At 46.0% G+C, this 12,537-nt stretch overlaps 2 protein-coding genes across 2 annotated transcripts; both read left to right on the top strand.

Annotated features, from left to right (window-relative positions):
* Window positions 1–771: 771 nt before the first annotated feature.
* On the top strand, window positions 772–4,768 carry LOC140217229 (uncharacterized). The gene is made up of 4 exons (XM_072287605.1): window positions 772–884; window positions 1,064–1,814; window positions 2,055–2,417; window positions 4,733–4,768. Exons 1-4 carry the CDS (start codon window positions 772–774, stop codon window positions 4,766–4,768), a joined length of 1,263 nt encoding a protein of 420 aa, XP_072143706.1.
* Window positions 4,769–6,465: 1,697 nt separating this feature from the next.
* LOC126537092 (GTP-binding protein 8-like) lies at window positions 6,466–12,275 on the top strand. The gene is made up of 6 exons (XM_050184236.3): window positions 6,466–7,074; window positions 7,402–7,500; window positions 9,542–9,672; window positions 9,857–9,956; window positions 10,579–10,700; window positions 11,938–12,275. The coding sequence occupies exons 1-6, from the start codon at window positions 6,808–6,810 to the stop codon at window positions 12,047–12,049; spliced, it is 831 nt and encodes a 276-aa protein (XP_050040193.1). The 5' UTR covers window positions 6,466–6,807; the 3' UTR covers window positions 12,050–12,275.
* The last annotated feature ends 262 nt before the right edge of the window (window positions 12,276–12,537 follow it).

A 12,537-nucleotide genomic window follows, 5' to 3' on the forward strand; every position in this document is an offset into this window, starting at 1 on the left:
GGGAAGAAAGAAGAACCAGTTGAATGGAGTTTATTCACAGTGCGAGTGTTCATGTATAGGGTAGGAAAGGGAGAAAAAAATCAATAGGGTTACTTGTTGACATTCACTGTGGACAATGGAGACTGAAGATGTCGAAAGATCGGAGGACCATTGCTGCTGTTTCTTATTTTTTCTTCATTCCTTCCTTTTCTCTCCCCCCTCCCCTCCCTCCCTTGAAGTGTTTTGAGTAAGAAAAGCTTCGAAGAAGCACGAACTCGTGTTAAAGCATGCTAGTTTGTTCATTTCCTTTCTTCTTCTTTTTCTTCTTTTCTTTTTGTCGCACTTGTTGACCTAGTTTTCTATGTATAGGGAAGAAGAAGAAAAAAAACCTTATTGTGCCGCCACTGGCAATTGTCATGATCTCTGCTCCAAGAGTGGAATAATACTGAATATTAGGCACGAATGTTTCTTTTTTAAGTTTTTCCGCGTTTGTATCAGCACATGGAAAGTCGATATCTGGCTTTCTTTATACTTGTTCTAAGTGTTGCTCAATTACAGCCTTTTTCCCAGCAAAACCGTTGCAATTCCAATGCCAGACCAGGAGGCCTTTCACTGCTGTTGTGGTTGCGATGGTTGATGTCCTATCCATGTTTGCTGAAAGTTAGCCAATTGCGTCGCCAAATTCTGTACTGCGTCGCGGGGCCCGACAACAGGCTGGTAATCTGCGGGGACTTTAACGCGCCGTATCAAGCCTGGGGTTACCCCAAAACATTGGCAAAGGGCAGGGACTTAATGCAAGATGCTACCGACTTGGCACTAAATCTAATCACCGACCCAGCATACCCTACAAGAATCGGCAACTCGGTCACCCGAGACACAACGCCCGATCTCACTTTTCGTCAGGGGTAACGGCGGCGGTATGGCGGACTTTGAATGGCGGAACACGGGTCACGAATTGGGCAGTGACCATTACATTGTGGAGGTCGCTGTCCCGCTCGGTGGTAACGACGAACTCGGCAGAAGCTTTCGGAAACATATATTTACTGATTGGGACGCGTTTCGAGTATTGTTACCCAAGGAGCAGACCGAAATTAGACATTGAGGAGTGGTCCACCGAGATTGTAAACAAGGTAGAAAATGCCACCAAGGAAGTCGAGACGGACGAGCGTGTCCACAGGGTCGACAGTCGCCTGGCCCACCTCATCGCAGCAAAGCAGTCCATCCTGTCAAGGTGGAAGACGCAGCGGACAAACAGACAGCTACGCAAGAAGGTCGCCGAACTCAACCGCGAGATCGAGTCCCACAGCAGAGTGCTATGCACTCAGCAATGGAATGAGGTCTGTAACGCAGCGGACGGCCAGATGCACTGCGGCAAGACGTGGAGTATGCTGAGGCATCTTTTGGATGCGACCACGACCAAGTCTCACCAGCACCACAACCTGGCCAAGATCATCCACAGGGCGCTGACCGAGCACGGGATAGACGAAGTGAAGAAACGCCTCGACAAGTACCTGCCGGTCACTCCCACAGAAACGCACCCGGACTACCTAGGCGAAGCAAACAAGTGGCTAGATCGAGACATTGAAGTATGGGAAGTAAGGGTTGCCCTGCACAATCTCAACAGCAACTCCGCCGCTGGTCCCGACCGCGTTACGAACAGAGCGCTAAAAAATCTTAACGATGTGGCCATCGAGAACCTCACGGCATACTTCAACACTTGCTGGGGAGCCGGGTCACTACCCCGGCAGTGGAAAGCAGCCAAGATCATCTTGATTCCTAAGCCGGGAAAGCCACCCAACATTGAGAACCTCCGGCCGATCTCGCTTACGTCCTGTGTGGGCAAAGCATTGGAGCATGTACTCATGAACAGGTGGCAGAGTTACCTGGAAGATTCGGGGCTCTACCCAAACACCCTCATCGGGTTCCGAAACAAGCTAGGAACTCAGGACGCCATGATACAACTGAAAAATTAAATCCTCGATGACACTACCAACACGAAAGACAAGCGAGCCATCTTGGGTTTCGACCTGCAGAGCGCTTTTGACAAAGTGAGACACTCTGCGATCCTGGCACAGGTGTCACGGCTAAACATGGGCAAGAGAACATATGCGTACATCAAGGATTTTTTGACGGAGCGGACTACCGAAATCATCGCCTGTGACCAGCGGCTCCAAAAGAAGAAGTTCGGCAGTGTCGGGAGCCCCCAGGGCTCGGTCATCTCGCCATTACTTTTCAACCATGTAATGATAGGGGTGGCCGAGCGCCTCTCTCAAGTCGCGCGGGTCCGACACACCATCTATGCCGAAGACATAACGCTCTGGGTCCCAGGAGGAAGCGACGGACACATCGAGACTACATTGCAAGAGGCGGTTGACGCTATCGAGGGGCAGCTGGACGGGTCTGGGCTCGTCTGCTCCCCAAGCAAGTCTGAGCTGTTGGTGATTCCTCCGAAAAGAGCAGCTTGGAAGACGAAAGGCAACGAACCTGGGAGAGAGCAAAAGACAGTAAAGATCAACACGAGCGCCAGTCACACTATCCCGGTTGTCGAGAAGATACGAGTGCTAGGGAGCCTGATTGAGCGCAAACGAGTCAACGGCGAGACGGTCAACCGTCTCGCGGCCAAAGTCACCACGGCCATCCGCCTCATCAAGAGGGTGTCACACAGAACAGCAGGCATGAAGGAAGAAAGCCTCACCCGGCTAGTGGAATCCTTCGCTATAAGCCACATTACATGCGTTGCTCCTTTCCACAACTGGAGGCAGTGCGAGCGAAATAAGATCAGTGCGCTCATAGGCAAAGCGTACAAGGCTGCACTCGGACTTCTCGACTGCACAAGCACCGACAAGTTCCTAGCCCTGGGAGTGCATAACACCCTGGAGGAAATCGCCGAGGCGCAGAGGACCGCTCAGCTCGCGCGGCTATCGGAAACAAGAACGGGCAGACAAGTGCTGCGTGACCTAAGCATGGGGCCAAAGGAAAGGGGACCCGAAAATACAGAAGTGCCTGTACCGGACGCAATTAGCAGACGACTACGGGTATGTCCGGTACCAAGAAACATGAACCCTGAGTTCCAGAAAGAGCGGCGGGCGGCGAGGGCCAAGGCGCTCATCGATCTACATGCCAAAGACAGGGGCGCCGTGTTTGTAGACGCGGCAGAGTATCCACATGACAGAAAGGCATTCGCCGCTGCTGTCGTCGGGGCATCGACCGGCGCAACGAGAACGGCGGCGAGTGTGCGGACTCGAGGGGCGCATCCAACCGAGGAGGTGGCCATTGCCCTGGCCATCGCCGATCCCGAGTGCACGACTGTGCTCTGTGATTCTAGGACGGCAGTGCGAAATTACGCTAGAACAAGGGTGTGTAGTGAAGCCGCGCGTGTGTTGCGTGCGGTCGATCTCGCGAGTGAAAATCGGTGTGTAGTGATAAAGTGGTTTCCGGCCCACATGGGCAGTGATGTGTCGGATCGCGGCAACGCAAACCACAACGAGACGGCGAATGCGGCGGCGCGAGGACTAACCAACCGTGCCGCTGCTGCTGCGGTCGACCCGTCGTGGTGGTGGAAAACCAAAGACAAAATGACTTCCTACAACGAGATTGTGAAGTGGTACAGACTAGAGCGAAGGACTATGCCGCTACCTCATCCGGGCTTGACCCGTAAGGAAGGGATTCTATATCGACAACTTCAAACGGGGTTGTTATTCACCCCGGTGCTGATGAGGCACGTGTGTCCAAGTGTTTATAAAAGTGACCTGTGTTGTGTGTGCCAAAAGGAAAGAGCCACTGCAGCTCACATCCTTTGGCTGTGCTAAAAATCCACACGAAGCTGTAACGATAGCAACGATCCCGGCGCGGCTCGAGGCCGCAACAAGGTGCTATGATCAGGATGCCCAAGCCCAGGCCGTCCAGCATATCTCGGCGGCCCTCGAAAGGCAACGACCGAGCGAAACCGGAGGGAGGCTGCCACCCCAAAAGAGGGGCAGGCGCGGTCGACCAAAGGAAGTAGTGCGGCCGCAGCCGAAGTAGAGGCGCCTCAAGCCGCAAAGACGTCATAGCCGCGTCACGGTGACGCCTCCCTAACAGGGGAAGGCTAACCGTTCTGCAGGCGTCCATAACAAAGCTTCTTCACTCACATGGAAAGTACGCGGTGATGTAAAGGTGGAATGATTTCTTTGAAGAAACGATCTTCCTTGCTAATAATCACATCATGCAATGGAACTTTCGCATATACATATACATATTATCATTATTATTATTATTATTATTATTATTATTATTATTATTATTATTATTATTATTATTATTAAAATATCTCACAGGCGCGAAGAATGGGCATTGGGTAAGCGGAGCTTCAAAATTTTACCTAATGTAAGGAGCATACAATTATGCATATTAGTAGAACATTTTGTTAATAATGACGCAATGAAGAATCAAGTTTTCACAAAGTCGAAAATCCTCAGAGGAAAAGATACCAATGAAATGCACGCAAGAAGCAAAGCAGACAAGAAGTTAATTAAAGTAAGAAATGTGTGTTTATGTCGTGACGAAATTTTCTTAGTTAGCTTCCGCTACCAGGATATCGGGAAGGCCGCTCCACAAGCGGATGACACGTGGAAGCGCAGATAATTGTTAAAGGCGTCTGATTTACCATAGGTGCATAGGACAAAGAAGCTTCTGTTTATAGCTCTGTAAGCAATACCTATGACGCGTAATGTGATACCTTGTGATAAGACCCAAATGCATTTCTATCCTGTAGCTTCTCAACCTTTCGAAAGCCCGCTTTATCTCCTGATGCCTTTGTGCGTCCGCTCATTACAGAAGGGCTTTAGGAATGTCGAAATCTCGCGTGTATGCATGAGCATTTCAACAGTCTCGAGAAAAGGGGGTACAACGTAACTGGCATAGCGAAGCCCTCGTTGTCACATCCGGTGCAAGAATAATATGGCGCTGAAATGCAGTTTCTTGAGGAAATGTGTTCTCGACAAACAAGCGTTTGGAAAGTCATAGACTCAGGTAAGCTGCGCAACAGAGCACTGCGGCACGAATGTAGAGGATTCGGACCCCGATATATATATATATATATATATGTATATATAAGGAAGGCAGGGATGGTAACCACTCAAGAGTCCGGTTGCTTACCGTATACTGGGGGAAGGGAGAAGTGGAAGAGAAAGAGAGAGGGTATGGATACGTGCACGGACGGTATTTGAGCAAAAGCTGCTCGTACAGACCAGACGTTCTTAGAAAGCACAAAAGTGTCTTCACTGCTTTCTGAGCCGATGATCGGTGGAGACCAAGGAGGTTAAAGGAAAACTTGGTGGGGACGGTGCTCTGGTACTGTCTGTTCACTCAGAGGACGATCATCTAATTTCCTCAATGCCTTGGGCAAAGAATGTCTTTGTGCTTGAAAATGAGGACAGTGGCACAATAATTAAGTGGTCAATGTTCTCCTCGAATCAGCAACCGTCACACGCAGGACTATCAGCTGTTGCAGTTTCTTCGGAATAGGTTTTCGTGAAGGCACCGATGTTATACGCGCATGTCTCGTCACACATACCATGATACATACTGTTATGGTCGACCTGTCGGGTGTGAGAGACATTCAGGCGTGCGTTCCCATGACACGATGATTTGCCTCGTCCTAGAAAAGTCTGTTACAGTAAGCGTGGACATCAATCTGTCAAGGGTGAGAAGCGTTCAAGCGGGCGTCCCCATGTCAATATAATCGCCCTCTTTTCCTAAACGGCGTCACCCTTTTATTCGCCGAGCTGACACAAAGGGATGCACGAAGAGACGACAAACCGAAGAGTGAAAGGCCGTCAACGACAGAGCCTGGCGAATGCACCAATGCTTCCACAGGCTCCCCGGGAAGACGTCGGAAACCACAACACCGCAAGGAGTAATTAAGGCCATCTTAGTCCCCGTATGATTGGCCTGTCAAGTGCGAGAAGCGTTCAAGCGGGCGTCCCCATGTCGACATAATTGCTCTCTTCTCCGAAACGACGTCACCGCTTTTTCCCCGATCTGACACAAAAGGATGAGGGAAGAGAAGGTAAACCGAAGGACAGGAGCTCAACGGCAGAAGCTGACGAAAGCCCTAATACTTCCGCAGGCTGCAGAAGAAGACGTCGATTACCACGAGTCAGACAGAGGTTAATCCTCGGTTAATCAGAACCGCTCGAGACTCGGAGGAGAGTCACATCCATGTGCCAATGAAGTCAATACAATCTTTTCTACTTTTTTTCATCATCACGATGCCCGGCTTAGCCATCGTTTCCTGATTCTTGCGGTGGATATTGTGTCCTGGAATAGGGACCCACCCTACCCTTTTCCTTACTCCCCTCTTCCCTCTCAATAATTAATAAAGTTTTTCCACCACCGCTACCCACCTCACCCGGTCGAGATCATGGCCGCTATTTTGTAGCGATGCCTTATGCCTTATTCTATGCTATTCTTATCATCCACCACACATGGCCGCCTGATCCCGTTGATAATGTGGGCAGACCGTCGCTCTGACCACTGGCCAAGCACGAAACGCCTGAAAAAGCATAGAATCGGAAAAGGCATCGCTACAACAGGTAAAGAAACGACGAAGAAACGACCAGTTGAGGTCATTTATGTCATTCATGACAATTACGTCATGAAATGCGTGCTGTGTCATTGATGTGATACCCGTGGGCCAAAACCTTATTATGCTTAGCCATGTGAGCGATTTTTTTTTTACCAGTGTACAACGCTTGAGGTACGACGCACCAATTCCAGCGCGGAAGGCGATCTCACCTGGCAACCTTTCTAACATGGCTGCGCCCGTACAGATTTCTGCAGCACAACATGATGCGCTCCAGTTTTAAGCTGTGTCGATCTTTCTCTGCAAAGCAAGCTCCCAAGAAAGCAGAACTTCCGTACAGAAATAGGTGCAATGAATTGCAAAAGCATTTGCAGGTGCCGTTATTCGGTGAAAACGAAGCTCCTTTTGTCCCCAGTGTCGCCGAAATGAAGGCAGCCGAGAACCTTTTCGTCAGCGGACCCAAACATTCACTTTCTTTCATAACGTCAGCTGTACGTCCTGAGCAGTACCCGCAACACGATGTGCCCGAGGTGACGTATTATTAATCAACCTGTAAATGCACTTGTATTTTCTTTTTTGTTTGGGATCATTACGATTTGATCTAATGTTTGCGCTGCACTGGGCGTACTCTGTACGCTCCTCAAGATTTGCTGACCGTTATTTCTTTCTTTCCTGCTTTCACAGTGATAGGAATTCCATAACTTGTTTTCACATAGCCGTACATCAAATTCAGTTAGTTTACATATGCAGGAGAACGTCGTACAAAGCGTTTCAACTCGCGGCACCAGACAGTGGCGGGGACTGTCGGAGCCAGCCTTTCTTCTACACGTGACATTCTGCTCATGATTTATTTTCAGGCGGCCATTATGGGAATAAGCAACGTGGGGAAGTCGTCACTGCTTAAAGCCATGTTTTCTCAGGCACCTGAAGTTAACGTCAAGGTCTCTAAAACTCCTGTGAGTATCAAAAACCGCTGCCTCCTCTACCGAGTGCTCGCCGCTTCGTTCGCTTGCCCATTGCAACTTTTATTTTCTTTATGATGCACTTTGGAGCTACTCTGAGGAGGCCAACAGCGGAATCAGATAGGCGAAAGATCCAGAACAGTTTCCCACATCGAAAATCTAAAATCTGGACATGGCCCTCCACCAACCCAGAAAGTTTCAAATATCAGTTTTGTACCAACACATAGTGACAGCCGTTAAACGCACTTTGAAAGAAGGCAGCAATATGATACTCTTACAAGAACTGAAATTTGGGCGAGATTGTAAGAATTCATATTTTACTTAAAGTGCACAAAAACAGGGAAACAACAAAAGATGGCCAGAGAGGACGAGATCTCGCCCTGTCTGGTCTTCCTTTCTTGTGTCCTTGTTTTTGTGCGCTTTAAGTAAAATACTTTGTTTGACAATAACACCGTCTTATGCTTTAGTCTTCCAATGATGGTACAAGCAGTCATTTTTCACTATTGAGTGCCCGCATGGAGCACTTATCAGTGACAGGGAGGCGTTTTTTTTTACTTTTGTACTAGACTAGATAGTTAGTCCTGTAGGCAATGGGGTCCAAAGGCTGGGATAATGTAAGGATTCTTTTGAAATTCCTTTGATTTTCACACTTCATCAGTGGCCCTATTATCACTTCACCTACATTATCAGCAGGATTGGCAGTTCATGAACTGTGGATAATACGAAAGGAATAGAATTGAGCTGAATGAATTGCTTCTTTATACTAGCCCAGGTTGTCCAGCTACATGCCTTGGCAGGCTTGCATCGCAAGATATTCGACACGATGTCAATACTCGTGCCAGTGCTCGCAGTGGTGTCACTCACATCCAGTAATTCTCAGTGCTTGACACGCCAAAATTTGCTGATGGCAGTGTCTTTTTGAAAAGTTATGCCACTTCAGGTCAACTGACAGGATGGGCCAAAGTCCATAAATGCTGTCGACCAGGACCCTGTCATAGTAACAACTGGAAAACTTAACACCAGGAGCCATGACTGAGTGTGAGGCACTATGTAGATGTACATTTCGCCACGTGACTGTATGAAGATAGGTCTGGTGTGGCGAGAGCTTTGTCTCTTTTGGTGGTTGCGTCTGCATTGCTGCAGCTAAAGCTTTGCATGCTTCTAACAACTGTGCTACATTGCATCTATGTTCCTGTGGTGTGTGAAACCACTGGGTCATCTCTTTCGTAATCTGGTTTTCCTATGAAGCTGTAAGTAAGCATTTCATCATGCACAAATGGCACCTGACTTTGTTAACTACAACTCTTGAGTTTGTGTCCTCAATATGAAAAAAGAAAGACACTGCGAATCTATGTTAGAGCAGTACTGATAACTGTGGTGTTTTAATGGACCCTTGGATAAACTTATATTCATTTTATTATAAACCTGCGATTGTCTGTGGTGTCCTTGTGATGACTGTGATTAATTCTGTGAACTTCGTGACACCGCTGCAGAAATCTACACATCTGAACCTGTGCACCAACATTGACACCCAGTTTAATTTTTGAAGAGGTTGGCAATATCAGCAATAACCACCAATGGCAAAATCATTTTCAATTGGGAAATGAGTACATAATACCTATCACTGAAAAGCTGCCAAAACATGCCACACCAGGAACATGCCAACAGTGCTATAAATTCTCTTCTACCCGCTGTGGTTGTTCAGTGGCTATGGTGTTGGGCTGCTGAGCACGACGTCGCGGGATCGAATCCCAGCCACGGCGGCCGCATTTCAATGGGGGCAGAATGCGAAAACACCCGTGTACTTAGATTTAGGTGCACGTTAAGAACCCGAGGTGGTCGAAATTTCCGGAGTCCTCCACTACGGCATGCCTCATAATCAGAAAGTGATTTTGGCACGTAAAACCCCATAATTTTTCTTTTTTAATTCTTTTCTGTTCTTTTTTTTTTCCACTCCCTGAATATTTCACTTTTTCCTGTGCCATCAATCACCATCCATCTGTATATTCAAATTAGCAGCACTCTTGTGTTTCAGGGACACACAAAAACGTTGAATTTCTTTGCGGTTGGCAAGAAGCTGTGCTTGGTCGACATGCCTGGCTACGGTTTCAGACAGCCGAAGGACTTTGCCCTCTTTTCATCACAGTTTCTTTCAGGTCGGAAAAAGTAAGCTTCCTAAATCTTGCAATATCTGTCCGAGCAATGAACCTATTTACTAAGTACTGTTTATACATTGAACAGGCATTTTCATGTGGTATTTGATTGCACTTATTGCATTATAAACACTGCACTTGTTTCGTATATAGAATTTTCTTTTTGTGTCTTTCTTATTCACTGTGGTATGTTGTAGCCTGAAGAGGACATTTCTTGTAATGGATGCTGAACAAGGTTTCCAAGATTATGACCAAGATGCCATAGAGATGCTGGAAACACTAAAATCACCGTATGCTGTAAGACCTTTCTTCCTCCATCTGGAGTGTCTGATGTTAAAGAACTCTAAATACAAACAAAATTAAGCTCGGAGATTACTGTTCTACAATACTAAAAAGCCCACTCTTATCTTGCTAAGAGGCTTGCTAAGCCAGAAAATGTACAAAATTGAGAGACTGGTGGCAACACTTTTTTCAAGTTTGCGCAACAGTTTGCCATGATGTCACATATTTTGACAGCAGCTGGCAAAGCTTAATTAAATGTTATCTGTGCAAATGGATTGCATTGACAAATCTATGAGAGCCAAAGACTGAACTTATCAAGCTTCAAGAACCTTCACCGAGCCACGCTGGCCCAAATATATAAAATGCTTTGAAATCCATGGCATCACAGTGATGTATCGGCGCTGGGGTTCTCATGCGAAATTTAATAAATGAAACTTTTGCCTTCATCTTTTTCTTCTAATAGCCAATCTGTTACCGTGAATTTGTCAAAAATGCACTATTGAAAGACTATCCATTTAAACTAATATAATCTCTTTAGTGTCCTTTTAGTTAAAGAGACACTTAATGGCTTGTCTCTAAAGAGTTTGGCTATTACAACAGCTTTATTTAAATTTGATGGTTGTGGCTTTTCTAACAGCTGGTGTTCACCAAAATTGACAAGGCCAGAAATTCCACCATACTCAAGAACCTTATGTTTGTGAGAGAGCTGCGGGACCAATACATGTCGACACTTTGCTTCCCTCAGCCATTCTTAGTCAGGTAAGCCATACAATTTGTAACATTTTATTTCCATACCTCTGTCAGCAGACAAGGGCTTGAGCCTGTGTCGGATCACATAAGTTCTGCTTGCTACTGCTCGAAATTATCTGAAAATCTTACTGGACTTGGCTATATCAGTGGTCATTCATTCTTGCTAACATTCCCTTTCTCTTTCATTTCAAAAGTTAAAAGATGCTAACCATAATTTAATAGTTCATTTAATGTTATAATAACTACTCTTACTATAACATCACAATGTTGCATTTTCTGTTATGTATTGTATATTTGTGTACGTGACTGGAAGTTATATCTATTGTTATCTTTTCACACAGAAGCACAGTGGGGACTACAAAAAAAAAACATTCCAAGAAAAAAAAAATCTTTTTCCCCCCCTGCATGAAGCCTGTCATTGTCAGGGGCTGCTCTGCTATGGCAAACCCCTTAAAGTGGCCTGTGATAATTAATTCTTTACTACTTTCTTGATATAGAATGAGTAAATATTTTAATGTTGAAAGATCTAATGGTGTAGCAGATGATTGATAATCTTGGTTTTTTTCAGAGAAGTCAATAACTTTGAAAGATTTGTAAGCTGGCACATTGTCCCACAGCTTTGCCATTTTAAACGCTGAACGTACTGAAGTGCCTGGCATGTGTATTTCAGGGTAGGAAATTCGCCCTTTTGCTAAAGTCGCACTCGGCTCTTGTGGCCAGTAGGCTGCTTGACATTTTCTTTCGTGTTCCTTTTGGCAAACCAATGCGAAACAATGTAGGTAACACACAGAAAGGAACTGAAAGAAGCTGTTTGGCACCTTCAGTAAGCTGTTCCTTATATTGCCAGTTCCTTATGCGGTGTCTTTGTAGACCTCCCAGTGGCGGCATCCACAGCTATTTTATCCAAGACTGTCTAGCACGGACAAGTGCTCTAAGTTGCTTGTATGCATCAGACTTAGTTGCAAACATTCAGTATTGCCCAGAGTCTAAATCGGCAAAATGTTCATTTTTTGCTGTGACAGCTGCATAAGATTTCTCTAAAAATAACAAAAGATTTCAATTAAAATATAAAAAATTGGCATACAGCCACACACAAGAGTTCTTCTTCTGAGTATGTTAAGGGATATTGCCTAAAACACCATGAATCACTCCAGCCTAGAACAGTTCAGTGCCCACCCTGTATTTCTCATGTCGTGCATCTTTTCTGCTTCCACAAACAAGTTACAACCTTTTTCTTTTATTGCAGTTCAGTCACCCATGAAGGGATTGCCTTTCTGCAAGCATTTATAGTACACATGGCTGGGCTTCTTGATGTTGAAGATGCACTGTATGCACGACCCTCACTGCGCAGCAGGTGACCGTGTCCACCTATTGTGTATCTGTATAGACTGTATATAGGCATGTATTTTTATGTTCCTGTCGTGGTATACGTAACTATTTAGGAAAAGGTAGTTAGTGCTGAAGCATCAGCTGACGCTAAGGAATAATGGAAGAACTCGCTTGGTTGCAACATTGCAGTGCAGTCAAGTGTTAGCGACAACTTGGAAAGATAATGGTTTTCTAAATAAGGAACTGAGAAAGCAACTTCTGAGCAAGTTTTAAATTAGCCCTTTGCTATGTGCCCTGTCAGCATCAAAAGTTTACGGACCACAGTATCTGAGAAAAAGCTGGATACTTACCCAGTCTTGTCACATAGAATGGTATTCGGGTTTTCAGCCTTTACTGGTATATGCAGACAGCAAAGTTTTTTGTGGTTTTACTTCTGGCTACACACACAAACTCCTTGGAAATTAAGAATTTTTTCAAATGCGGCAGTTCACAAGCTTATGACGACTAATGCCTGCTG

Source organism: Dermacentor andersoni, chromosome 4 (assembly GCF_023375885.2).
Source record: "Dermacentor andersoni chromosome 4, qqDerAnde1_hic_scaffold, whole genome shotgun sequence".
NCBI classification, from domain to species: Eukaryota; Metazoa; Arthropoda; class Arachnida; order Ixodida; family Ixodidae; genus Dermacentor; species Dermacentor andersoni.

Bases quoted from the DNA above. Each gene is read 5' to 3' on its own strand.
- LOC140217229 (XM_072287605.1), top strand. From the start codon at position 772: ATGCAAGATGCTACCGACTTGGCACTAAATCTAATCACCGACCCAGCA. The intron at 1,815-2,054 runs GTGGGCAAAGCA...ATCCTGGCACAG, and splicing joins CGATCTCGCTTACGTCCTGT to GTGTCACGGCTAAACATGGG. The intron at 2,418-4,732 runs GTGATTCCTCCG...TCTATCCTGTAG, and splicing joins CAAGCAAGTCTGAGCTGTTG to CTTCTCAACCTTTCGAAAGC.
- LOC126537092 (XM_050184236.3), top strand. From the start codon at position 6,808: ATGATGCGCTCCAGTTTTAAGCTGTGTCGATCTTTCTCTGCAAAGCAA. The intron at 9,957-10,578 runs GTAAGACCTTTC...CTTTTCTAACAG, and splicing joins CACTAAAATCACCGTATGCT to CTGGTGTTCACCAAAATTGA. The intron at 10,701-11,937 runs GTAAGCCATACA...CTTTTATTGCAG, and splicing joins CCTCAGCCATTCTTAGTCAG to TTCAGTCACCCATGAAGGGA.